We start from the raw sequence: 13,280 nt of genomic DNA on the forward strand, positions 1-13,280 counted from the left end.
ACCTATTTTTCCTCAATAACTTCGTCTTCTCCGTATTTCTTTTCTTCATTGATCTGAAAAGAAATCCGGGAATTACTAAGAAAGTGGAAAAACATACTTGACCCACAACAAAACCCTGATGATATAGTAAACATTTATAAGTCTAACATCAAGGGACCCTTATTCTCTATTTTTAGCTATTAAATGTAAACCTATGTTATACACTGGAAAAAAAAAAAAACTACCCCAAAAAGGAAAATAATAAGTCTAACAGAGTATATAGAGGTAAAAATTCCATGAAAAAAACAACAAAATGTTGGGCCTGAGCAGGGCATTTTCTTAACTAGTAAATCTATAGAAGTCGTAATTTTCCCGAAAACAATTCCACATTTAACATTGAAAATCATTCTACAAGAAACATCTGTGGTTCACCATGTGCAAAGATAAAATATCCAAATTGTTTTTGCCAAAATAGAATTGAACAAATTAAGTAGCTCACTAGTGAATAACTGGATAACCATGATTTGCTGTGCAGTTCTGACAATCTCAAGTGCGAAATCGAGCAGAAGAAACTCTCCTTCCCACACAGCAGGCGTGAAAACATAGCTGCCTACCTCATTCTTGAAAGATGGCTAATATTTACTGAAAAACGTTCTGAATCATTACTTTTACATGTGTTGTTCATGTTCAGGATTTTGCTTGGAACATATAAACATGTTTTTACTCTGCCAATGATCCGAGTAAAATAATGGAGACATGCTCTCTTAAGGTTCTGGATCAATTTCCCTATTGTCTTCCATTTCTGAGCCAAGTTCACCTCCAGAGATCATATTCATGAATCTTCTCGTAGCTTGGCTAACAGCACGAGAAGTCTTCTTTGCTGCTCCAGTTACAACTGGCTGCAAAGATATGACTGGAAGATCTGCTCTCTCCTGAATCATTGCTGACACATTCGAACAGAAAGTAAGCAGTCTTAAATTAGGAAGAAGTCACACGATCTGCCTTTATGGAAAGAATATATGAGAGAGAGCATACACATTGTTTGCTGGTGAGCACGAGACCCAATTTGTCTGATTCCAGCTTCTGCTGCTTGCACAGCTCGAGCAGATTTGTTGACACCATCAGCAATCTCTTGACTGAGTATCACATACAATAACAACATTACACTCGGGAACATATTTTGTGTCGTAGCTTAAACATATCTGAATCGATGGGGCAAAGGGTGCGGCTTAAAGAAAAATTATGGCACTGACAGTGGACATGAGTTCATACATTTGCCTCAGACCTTGGCCACCTTATTAGAAAGCTTCACGTGAATCACATCCTATTACCTCACCAGAGAGTCTAATTTTATTACGTTATTCCACAATAAGAATGGCCTAAAGCTTCTGAAATAATGTTTCCCAGGTTTCTCGAGATTGACTGGTTAGCTTTTTTGATATTTAAAACAGTAATTCCACTGGGCACCTGCTACATCCTATTTTAGATTGTTTCAGTTGGAATTGTTTTTGAATTTGACAATGTGTCTTCTTAATTCCCATTTTCTCATGAGCTCTTGGTTGATGTTTAACATTTCTTTACATTGAAGTTCTTTTTTCCGATTTCCTTTTCTTATTAACAGAAAAACTCTAGGGATTTCTCTCAACAAATAGTATGTTAGAAACCTAATGTCCAAGAAACTACCACAAATGTTCTATTTTCCTATTAATTTCTCCTCTAGTTTCACATTCCGTAACCCTCTTGAAAACTGCCACTTTTCAACCCCAGCTTTTATAAAACTTTGTAATCTCCAACCTTCGCACATCAAATCAATAGAATACCCATCCTCATACAGTACAAGTGATACTATATTTGTTCTCTCCTTCCCATAGTTATAAAAATTAGTTTGTGCCTAAAAGCATTACCAAAGCAGGAAATCACGTCCAATTGTGCCTACCACAGATTAGGAGAGGTGGTCAAATCTAAAGGCAATATCGCAAAACCATTCAGCGATGATATCAGTGAGTTGCAAGAAACTCTTAGTAAGCCACTCAACCCAGTTAGGTGGAGAGTAAGCTGGAATTAGCCTTGATCCAATCTGCTCTACCTGTATCTCACTGATGTTGAATTCATCAGAGACTGAATCCATAGGACACTTCACATTCTTTTGATATTGAAGACCAAGTAGAGCACACAAGAGCAACCAAAGCAGAAGGCTGTCAGAGAAATAAAATATAATCGGCTACTCACTCTTCTTAATTCTATTACTGAATAAAGACAGTAGAAAAAAAATTCATCCAGTGTACTTCAAGTTAAATTCTTTAGAGACTTCATACCTTACTCTCCAAACTGTCCCAAGGAAATATCAAGAAGATAATGCCATTACTATAGCTGAACAATTCTTCCCTGAGATGGATTTGAATCTTTATCATGTCGTAAACAAACAACAACAACAACATACCCAATGAAATCCCACAAGTGGGGTCCGCGGAGGGTAGTGTGTACGCAGACCCTACCCCTGCCTTGTGAGGTAGAGAGGTTGTTTCCAACAGAGCCTCCGCTTAAGTAAAAACATTACAAAGCAGTTTGAAAAGGAAAACAACGAGAGAGAAGAAGTCAAGACAAAATGCTAAAGAAAGCATGGCAAAGCATACTAAAAAGGAACAGCCACTACAACAATAATACAATAATCAAAGTGCAAGAAACATCAAATAGACACCGGGATAGAATAACAAGAAACTCTCAAAATACTACGACTACTAGCAATAAGCAAGACAACTCTCAACTACATAACTAACCATCTATGCTAATATATGTCCTCCATAACCTCCTATCTAAAGTCATAAACATTTATCATGCTGTAAACAACTGCACTAGTTTGCATTTATTAGAGGATATGTTTCCATCATACATGATTCTGAGAAGAGACTATATGCAGAAAGTGAGGATTAAAAGTTATCAAAAATCAGGAAATGTGACAGAGATATGAAATAAAACTTGTTTGCAGGAAGTGAAATCTATGGAGAGTGGGATCAACAGTGACACACAAGTAGTGCAAGGACAAAAAATGAACAAGGTTATCAGGGTTAGCTATTTACCATAATGCAAAAGATATAGAATGTGGTAAGTGTAAACCCAGAGACAGTAATTGTTCCTTAGCATCTTGCCAAGCAGTGGCGTAGCTACAGGCTACAGCCACCCCAGGGTGTCAAATTGGACACTCTTCGTCGGAAAATTACGTAGTATATAGATGTCAAATTCTACATTTATAGGATATATATTTAAAGTTGGACACCCTTGACAAAAGATATGTCTTTGATGCAGTGGTAATGGGTGTCTATTTGAATGAAGGAGTTCTAGGTTCAAACCCAAATAGTACAATATTTTTTTGTTTTAATTTGACAGACACACACCACTATTCTTGGACACCCTTGGTGAAATTTCTGGCTCCGCCATTGTTGCCAAGTATGGGTCTGTAACGACCCTTCCCGCTCATTATGACTACGCCAATGATGAAAGAAATCGGGCTAGAAAACTTTTCAGATAATGACTTAACAATTCTAGGTTAGGCCAGTCTCAGATGGAATCTGATCAAGGTGAGGTCTAGGGTCATCCGGGAATGGGTGGGGTGAAATGTCTAGGCTTGGTTTAAATTTTCTAGTAGCCAAGACATTAAGGAACCCATGGGGCTTTACGGAATCGAATTCAGGTGAGTAAGACTCTCGGAATCGAACTTGACGTGAAGGGGATAGTTCGGAACGTCAAGAAAAGAAGGTATGTTGTGACAAATGGACTTTTTAGGGACATCCGAGTCTCTGAAGTTCATGCTGCTGTAGTGGGAGTGTGCAGACGCTATAGCGGGCTGACAACCGTTATAGCGGGCTGGGCCGCTAGAGGGGAAAAGTCGAGTTTTTGGGCAGAAAAGTCCCAAAACTAATCACTATTTGGTTATTTCGTTTAGGGGAACTACAGATGCAACTTAAGGTGTTTTTCACCTCTTTTCCATCGTTCTTCTCGATAAAGGTAAGATTTCCCACTCCCTTAACTTGAATTCAATCCTTGATCCTTAGAATCTAGAGTATTACTCTTGGGGGGACTCGAATTAATGGTGGGAAAAACCCTGGTTTGGGTAGAATGATAAATAATATGTCCTGGGGTTATTGGGTATTGTTAGGCCACTATTGTTTGATTATTGTATTTTCATTATTGTTTAGACCAAGAACAAGCCAAGACATTGAAAAAGGGGAAAGCTCAGTATCTATAGAGTTTCCAAGAGGCCTGATTCGAGGTAGGTGATAGTTGTATATTTTCCAATTTATGTATGTATGCATGTCTACTACTTTATAGTATCACCTGTGCAATGCATGTTGGGGAAAACATATGAAATGACATCAGGTTGATAATCTCATGCAATGAACCTGTTTACTTAACTAGTGGTTTCAAGTGATTGTTCATTATGACTGTGATTGTGCATGATTGTCTGTGATTGTTGGTTGTCTTGAGTACTACGCTGGTATAGGAATACTAACGGTTGGCTCGGTTACCACGCCTGATATGAATACTAACTCTGGTTGGTTCGGGTACCGCGTTGGTACACTAACAGTTTGTGTGTGGGTTCCTTGAAAGAACCGGGTATGTGTATTTGTGGTTCCATGAGAGGACTGGGTTCTTGTTTATTGTGATCATGTGGGACATGCTCCAAGTATTGGTGATACATGATATTGTGATTGGGAGTTGTGATGGTGATTGTTGTTATATGTGTTGGCTGTTTTTACTATGTTGTGGTTATTTGTTTACATTCATAGTTTGGAATTGGCCATGTGATCCTACCAGTACATTGTGGTTGTGTACTAACACTGCACTTGTTCTTTCTTGTTGAGTACAAGCCAGCGGCTAATACAAGACCTCAATTAAGGAACGCTCGACTTCGAATCCAAGGGTGAGTTGCTCTTCCAGGCTGTCATGGGTCCTCTACATCTTCTTGTCCATCTTTTATGTAGAGACACTAGACTATTAGTTATGTTTTTAATAAGTTTTTGGTGTTGCATCCCCATCCTTGACTATTTAGAATTTTCTTACTATGACTTTCAGTTCTAGGGGTTTATTTCTGCAATTATTGTGACTTCTGATTGAGTTGATGGGAACTCAATTCTTAGGTTATTTCTATTTCAAAAAAAAACTCAATTCTTAGGTTATTTTAGATTGTTTTCCTTCTGCTTATATCATGACTTGGCTTTAGAATGGTGTTTCGAGTTATGTTTTTGGGTTGATAGTTGGTTCTCCCACAGAAAGGTTAGTGTAGGTGCCACTCACAATGGTCTTGGGTCCTGACAGGGCCTATGGGAAGGCGAATTCGAAAGGACGTTCAACTGGCCCAAGGTACAATTGTTCGTAGGTAAAAATTACCCAAGAGGTTTTTTTTATGCAGTGCTGCTTTTGAGTTTTTTTTTGACAATTGTGGTGTCCGGTCCAGCTTTTGCACACGGCACACCTCGACTAATTTCACGGGATGCCTACCACCTCCACCAACAAGAAGTTCCGGCTACTTTTGAGTTCTTGTAGAAGCAAATTTGTTTATTTCCCAAATTCTGATGAAAAATTGATACCTTTCTAGTTTCCACCCCGTTCCATAGATATACTTCCACAATAAGCACATCAATTTAGATTCCAACCATTATTATACGACTACATAACTTAAATAATCTGGATAACTCCAACATGTATTGCAGAATATCAAGTTATTTTTCTTGAAGCTCTTAAAAATATGGTGCACCAGATTATATTCCAAAACCAGCAACATGACATCTAAACAACAAACTAACCAAATATGTCTCTTGATTTCTCAGACTAATAACCATGACATTGAGAGTCTCTGTCTACGAGATTTGCTCAACGAATTACATTTCTTGAGTCATCACAACATTAAGGCTCTCTCAAAATAAACGAAGAATAAGCTTTTAAATCATAAAGCATAGTAAGTATATCATTAAGTTGAAGTAACTTAGTCCTTGAGATATCTAGGAATCATTGCTCCCTTCGAAATACCAATACTATCTTGCTTCCAGATATTACATATCTTCAAAGAACTTCAGTGAGTTTATCCTAAGAGAAACTGGTCAGTCCCTTTCGAGTGAGAAAATTTGTTACCTTAAATCACTCAATTCCAGTGTAAGGTCACTGATTTCCATCCCAGACAGCCTGATAGCAGCCATTGTACTAGGAAGCTCCTCTCGAGCAGTATCTGCCAACTTAGACAAAGATATTGCTGCTCTACGCATCGCCTACAGAAAAAGATCAAATGAGTTGAACTGAGGTGTTTCGAAACTATTGGCTCCACATTCACACAGTAATCAGTATTTTTCTCACAATTCATAACTTATAGGCCATTATGTTAATTATTTGTGTTACATTTCAAGTATCCATTTCTGTAAAAGGCATGTGTAAAAAATGAGACCAAGTTCTATGAGTACTCCACTTATCCTTTGAATAAGAAGAGCAGATCTTTAAGACATTATTTTTGTATCAAGCAAAAATGCACCTCAAGCACCACGAAAAGAATGTCTTCCATCTCACTAGGTCATATCCTTTAGATTGTTATGAAGAAACTTCACTCTTTTGCCTTGGTGTAAGAACAGGACTACTCATAAATTAATTGATGTAGACCACATTATATGTGTACACATCCATTATGATTTTTTTACCAAAATTAGAAAATAAATAAATAGTATATTCCAACAAATTAAATAACTATAGGATCTTATGATGACACTTTTGGAGTTTGTATTGCTCACTGTTATCTCTCAAGGTCTCTGACCCTTCAAAAGACTATTCACAACTAAACGTATGCAACCGAAAGAAGAACAAAGCTAAACTATTTCTTTGTTTTAAGATGTACGGGGATGGGAAGGCTTCTTAGCATAGGTCAAAAATGTCCCTTACATATTGAAAATGGTTTAAATATTTGCCCTCCTTCCCCCTATTGGACCATAATTGCCGTTAATCTTAATTTCGAGTTAAAAATGCCCCCCCTTCCACTCTTGGACCCCAATTTCCCTTTACGGTTTAAAGCGTCATTCCTTCTAATGAAATTATGAGATGACATATGTAGGACTTCAACTAAATAGGTAGTACTGATTTATTAAAGCCCCACATATGACATCTCATAACTCCATTAAAAGTAAGGCCATTTTTAGCGCCAAATTTAATGTTAAGGGCAAATGGGATCTAATAGGTAGAAGGAGAGTCATTTCTAACCTGAAAATTAATCTTAAGGGAATTCTAGTAGTTCACTAGGTTGAAGGAGGGAAAATATAAACCATTTTCAATACACTAGGAGCATTTTGACCCTTTTTCGTTTAAAATATAATAATTCACCTCCGGGCTTTGTATCTCTATATTCAATGGAGCCAAGACTCTCAGCATAAACTAACTACTAAACGAACTTGTCAAGCTTCAATGACACTGTCATCTCAGAAAACTATTTGTTCGCTCCAGTCAAAAGGAAACAAAACTAAGACCTTCTGAAGTAAACATAGGGAAGGTTGCACATAACTTTTTATATTGCATCCAATTATAACATTTATACAATATATCATGGAAAGTCATTCTCACCATACACTAAACAGAATCCCTCAATCATATACCCAGTAGCACAAAAACATGGCTTTCTACCGCAAAACACACTCTTAGCTTCTATTTATTAGCATAGATACCGGGCGTATGAAGTTTCACTCAAAAGTTAAAACATACAAACGCCATACACAAAAACAGTTGCAAACACCCTTGCAATATGATCTCAATAAAAGGGAAGAAAATTAAGAATGCATAAACCAGAGTACTAAGAAATTGCCAACCAAGTGATCAAGATAACTCACAAACAGTGTTGGTACAGTTGCAACTACCAGACTTGTGAAAGCCACCGACGTCTGCATAACAAAGAAAATCTCTTAAAACTTATTTACCCTTTAAAAATGTTATCTCAAAGACTGACAATTTCTCAACCAAAAAAATGCACTCAATGTTTAAATCGAAAACATGAACACAAGAAAAGAACATAGAGAGTTTAATTAAAAGTACCGTGCAAGCAATGAAGGCCAAGAGAAAGAAAGCTTGGTCACTTAAGCTTAATTTGGGAGGGAAATAATTCGGTAGAATTTTAGGGCTTCCGACTTCAACATTGAGCGATTCCGTAACCTGAGGCGACGAAATTTCTCCATCTACAGTTTGATTATATGTTTCCGTTCCGGCACCGGCAGAATCAACTGCAGATGATGATTTAGACGAACAAATTGTCAGGGAGAAGTTAGAGATTTTGTAGCCGGAGTTGAGTCTGAAGGAAGAGGGAAATTTCACGCCGAACGTCGCTGTTTTAGCATGGGGATTGCCGGAGATGAGTGTGACAGTGGTCGGAGAAGAACGGGAATATGCAGTAATGAGACCGAGCTTCATTGCCTGTATTATAATGCTTTGGGACTAACGGTGAAATCTACTCTTAATAGGCTCCAAAATTATTTATTACAATTAGGAAACAAAGTGATAATTAAGCTTAAATCTACTGTGAAATTAATATTTTTTTGAATTTTATATGCAATTTTATCAAATAAATACCATGGTTTTATTATTATTATTAACTATTATTATACTCCTATATGTTTTTTCTATATTCATCATATTATTTCTAATTCAAATTTATAGACACTTTTATTGTCTTTGTTTTATCATGCAAACAATAATAGATCATTTGGTTAAGAAATAAGTTGTGTAGCAATTAAAAATTTAGGTATTAGTAATGCAAAAATTGTATATAGAAATATAAATGTGCACTCTTCCTAGGACACATCATCACAACAACCACTCTTCTTCAACTGTTGATCTTGCCAATGTCCTCTCGACTCCCTATCTTTCCCCTCCTCTCACTAGCCTTTTCTCTCTCACTAGCCTTTTCTCTCTCCTAGTCTACATGAGTCGACGACTCTAAGGTTCTTCTTTTTTGGTTTTGTTAAATGTACCTTTTGCATGTGCCGGCGACAATAGGAAGCATACAACTCCAATGCCAATGCGGAAAATAAATAAACTTGGGTTGTATCTTCAATTCTTCGAATAGTAGTCTGCACTCCCAGGTTTTGCCTCTTTATTTGAACGAAATAACTAATACCATTATATAACCAGTCCACTAAAATAATGTCTTCAAATAATTTCCACGACTGTTCGTCATATTGAAATATTTAATAAGCAAAATTTTCTAACATAAGACTGCATGACCTGTAATAATAAAATAAATGTATCAAAAGATGAAATATAATGGAAAAAACATCACGAGTTAGGAGTTATATCATATATCAGAACCATATGAAAATTGAAAAAAATCTCAAAGATCCAAAAGTCACTTGGATCACCTATGGAGATTCTAATACCAAGTTCTTTCAAATCTTTGTGAAAGCAAGACAAGCAAAAAAAATATGGTATTTAACATCAGTAGAACTGATTCACTACAAATACAATAAGAATTTTTGAAGTCCTTCAAAGGCATTCTGGGAAATGGGATATTTAGAAGTGAACTTGGAGACATGTTAACAAATCCACTATAGATACATTAGGAATTTCATAATGTACAAATCAGTAATGATCTTAGAAGCATGTTAACAAGTCCACTATATATATAATAGAAATTTATGAAGTTTTTGATTGGGATAAACTGTAAAACAGTGACATAAGTACCCAAAGTTCCCAATCCTACTTATGTCAAAGAGTTTAGACCCATTGCATGTTGTACTATTATTTACAAACTGATAGCTAAGGTGCTTCTGTACTTTAACTTGTGCTGGAATACTTGGTGGGTTCCTCACAATCAACTTTTATAGTCTTAAACCTATCTAGTTAAATATAACTCTCTCTTAGAAATTGTTGAAAAATAACCATATGTTAGTAAAAAAATTTAACCTATTCCTACATGATTTATTTATTATAATGGTTAGAAAAGTCACTTTCATTTATTAAAGCAAAGGTTGGTGTCGAAATTGTTTAGGTTGCATAGGGTTAGGAGCAATGACAAGTGACTATGGAAAGTAGAGACATCTAACTAAACTTAGAGGATCTATTTTTTTTGTGGGGAAGACCAAAAGAGGGGCTTGCCTTGATTTTGAAGGGAGAAGCCAAGAAAGAGGTGCATAGGGCGAAAGCTGATGGGCCATTAACTTTCTATTCAATTTGATGAGTTGCAACAGTTTTTTCCAGACAAGTAACGGAGTTGCAACAACTTGAAGCAATTAGCACGTTTTTCACGACTTAGAAATTAGAGATATAGAAAACCAAAAGCCTATAGGCTAGCAAACAGAGTAACCAAGGTTAAGTTCTTGGCAAGGGGAGGTAGGTGCATGTCAACCATTTTTGGGAGATAATCTCTACTAGAGAAGGAATTGAATATGAATTGGTACTTTTTATATGCGCAACCAGATCGGAAGTATCTTATGATTTTGTTATATGTTGTACTCGATAGTCTTGCTTTTTCCAATCAATGGTTTTTCTTTCCCAATTGCAACGTATGGAAGGAATAACTAATTGTTAAAAATCCTTACAACTCTCTACTTCACATCATTATATGTGGTATGAGATAGAGCAAAATTTCAAGGGATAAGAGTATATACCCATGCTCTAAGGTCATGGAAAACACTCAAAAAATTCTAAAATTAAAGTAAAAGGCTTCCTCCTTTAACTATGAATGATGCTCTTTTCTACTATTGTTCAACATTTGAGAGTCAATAGTAATGAGACCTAAGAAATTAAAAGGTGAGTGTGTGCAATTATAGAAGGGAGAAGCATTAATCTTGACAATGTGATTATAGTCACACTACCCATCGCAACTGATTGGGATCACTAGAGACATTATTTGGAGAAGCAGAAAAAAAATAACTAAACAATAATAAGAAATTCAAAAAATACTAACCATCTCCAAAAAGTGAAGCATGATTTAACTACATGCACCAAGTACTTATGTCCAAGGTTAACTCTATGTATTCTTAAACTATCTTTTGCATCTTACTTGATTCTTTGTATCAATCAGAATGAACACATCTTGCCCACAATGCGACAATGCTAATGAATTGATAACACTCAATGATACCTCACAAATAAGGTAAGGTGGTGATCGATGTCACAAATACACCTCATCCAATACTAGGTGTAGATGATTGTTAATTAGTATAAAATCCAACGAAGAGTTGGGATCGAACCCACAGGGTGCAGTACGTGTTTAAATTCAGTTATGAAGTTATAAAGTGGTCTATTCGATTATAGGAATAGAAATTATCGTAAACATGTAAATAAATCTAAGGGTGTGACAACGAATGCCAGATGAGGGGTTTGGATTGTCAATTAGCAGCTACAACATAATCAAACACGAGGGAAATAACAATAAAAAGAGCAATTGGGATGTGATCGATTATAGGCGAATTTCACTGTACGGGTAATTGAAATTACTAACAAATAGCTAAATATCAGTGGGTAGGCTAGACTATAAGTAAGCTAGTTATCTCGAACAACTACCATGATTCAAGTGATTAATTTCGAACATCAACAAGCTTAGCAAATAAGAACAACCCACACCTTAATTCATTCGCTCTCTCGAGCTAGATGGGTAGAATAAAATTTAGAATTTACTCTTTCGAGCTAAAACCATATCAACCCAATAACTACAATCTTAATCGAAAGCTTTGGTTCCAAAACTTCTCTCTCAAGCAACCAAGAACTCTATGCTAGAATTGCATTTGCAACTACAATTCATAGATTAATACACATCTATCAATTAAACCCACTTCAATTAAGCATTAAGATCAGTAAATAGCAATACACATAAGCTAATTCAGCCCATNNGAGCTAGATGGGTAGAATAAAATTTAGAATTTACTCTTTCGAGCTAAAACCATATCAACCCAATAACTACAATCTTAATCGAAAGCTTTGGTTCCAAAACTTCTCTCTCAAGCAACCAAGAACTCTATGCTAGAATTGCATTTGCAACTACAATTCATAGATCATTACACATCTATCAATTAAACCCACTTCAATTAAGCATTAAGATTAGTAAATAGCAATACACATAAGCTAATTCAGCCCATAATCACATGATCACACCCCAAGAATTGAGGTTTTAGCTAAACATTATAAAATAAAGGTAAAAACAATTACCAATTCGATTGGCCATCAACTGGGTAAGAGTCTCCAAGCCTTTATAATGTTCTCCTATGGTTAAATTCAAAAACCCACTTGCAAATCCTCAAAATTAAGCTTAGAAATCCTCAAAGTCTACAATAAGAACCCAAAAACTAAGAGAAAACTCTAACTTTCAAACTTGGGGATCAGAACTGCTCAAAACTCCTTTTAAATTCCAATTTATAGTTTCCCACTTTTTGGCCTGAAAGTACATTCAGTGGAATAAGTCGCACCTTGCCGAGTGGTTCGACAATCCGCCCTTTGCTCCTTTTCATCGTCATTCTGAATTGGTCATCAGCCTCCCAGGTCCTGTAACTTTAGGCGATCCAACTTGTTGTCGCGGAGTGGGTTGGCGATTCGTCGACTGCCCATTTTTATCGCCAACTTGGTTTTCCCCCAGGGCTGGCACGCTAGAACTTTGGGCGAGCTAAAAAGCCACTCGGCGGTGCGCCGAGTGGTCTTGACGATTACCAGGATCACTTTTCTTCACTTTTTCAGTTTTTTAGTTTTTTTTCGTCGGGTATTAATGTCCTTGTCTTGCTCCTCAGCCTTCATAGCTGCAAATCAATACTTTAACATCAGTTTAGAGCATAAATTAGGCATTTGAGGACACTTATACTATCAAAACAAAACCCTAAATGAGTCAAAATCTCGGACTCATCAACACCCTCAACTTAAACTTTTGCTTGTCCGCAAGTAAAACTTAAGATCAATCAGTTCAACAAGGATGTCTACAAATAGTGCTGCATAAGACTCAACATAAATGCACACAACAAGGTTTAAATTACTCATACAATGATCAAATGTGCACTCAAAGTTTCAAATTGTGACTCACTATCATCAAACGTAGCCAAGCTCATAATGCTTGCTTTAAATGCAAGTTCAAGCGCAACAAATGTATTCAAATGCCCTCACAACAAAGATGATTCCATATTCACACAAAATTTCTCCACAATTTAAATTCCCGGAATCACATACAACTCTCACACTCACAAAGATGAACACATGCATGACTTCACTCATAGACTTGCCCTTATTTTCCAATCAACAATCATTTAAGCTCACTCAAGATCACAAAGGTCTTTCCAAGGCTTGTAACGGGGTTAAGTGTAAAT

General features: G+C 36.4%; 1 protein-coding gene across 1 annotated transcript; it reads right to left on the bottom strand.

Moving 5' to 3' along the window:
• Nucleotides 1-371: 371 nt before the first annotated feature.
• On the bottom strand, nucleotides 372-8,494 carry LOC125856465 (uncharacterized). Its single transcript, XM_049536020.1, has 5 exons — nucleotides 8,035-8,494; nucleotides 7,833-7,883; nucleotides 6,106-6,239; nucleotides 1,015-1,115; nucleotides 372-922 (listed from the first exon to the last, which is right to left on the bottom strand). The coding sequence occupies exons 1-5, from the start codon at nucleotides 8,404-8,406 to the stop codon at nucleotides 744-746; spliced, it is 837 nt and encodes a 278-aa protein (XP_049391977.1). The 5' UTR covers nucleotides 8,407-8,494; the 3' UTR covers nucleotides 372-743.
• Between the last annotated feature and the right edge of the window lie 4,786 nt (nucleotides 8,495-13,280).

This window comes from Solanum stenotomum, chromosome 2 (genome assembly GCF_019186545.1).
Source record: "Solanum stenotomum isolate F172 chromosome 2, ASM1918654v1, whole genome shotgun sequence".
Lineage (NCBI taxonomy): Eukaryota > Viridiplantae > Streptophyta > Magnoliopsida > Solanales > Solanaceae > Solanum > Solanum stenotomum.

Coding starts and splice junctions, on each gene's coding strand:
- LOC125856465 (XM_049536020.1), bottom strand. CDS start 8,406: ATGAAGCTCGGTCTCATTACTGCATATTCCCGTTCTTCTCCGACCACT. Junction 7,884..8,034: donor TGGCCTTCATTGCTTGCACG/GTACTTTTAATT, acceptor TTTGTTATGCAG/ACGTCGGTGGCTTTCACAAG. Junction 1,116..6,105: donor CTGGAATTGAGTGATTTAAG/GTAACAAATTTT, acceptor TGTGATACTCAG/TCAAGAGATTGCTGATGGTG.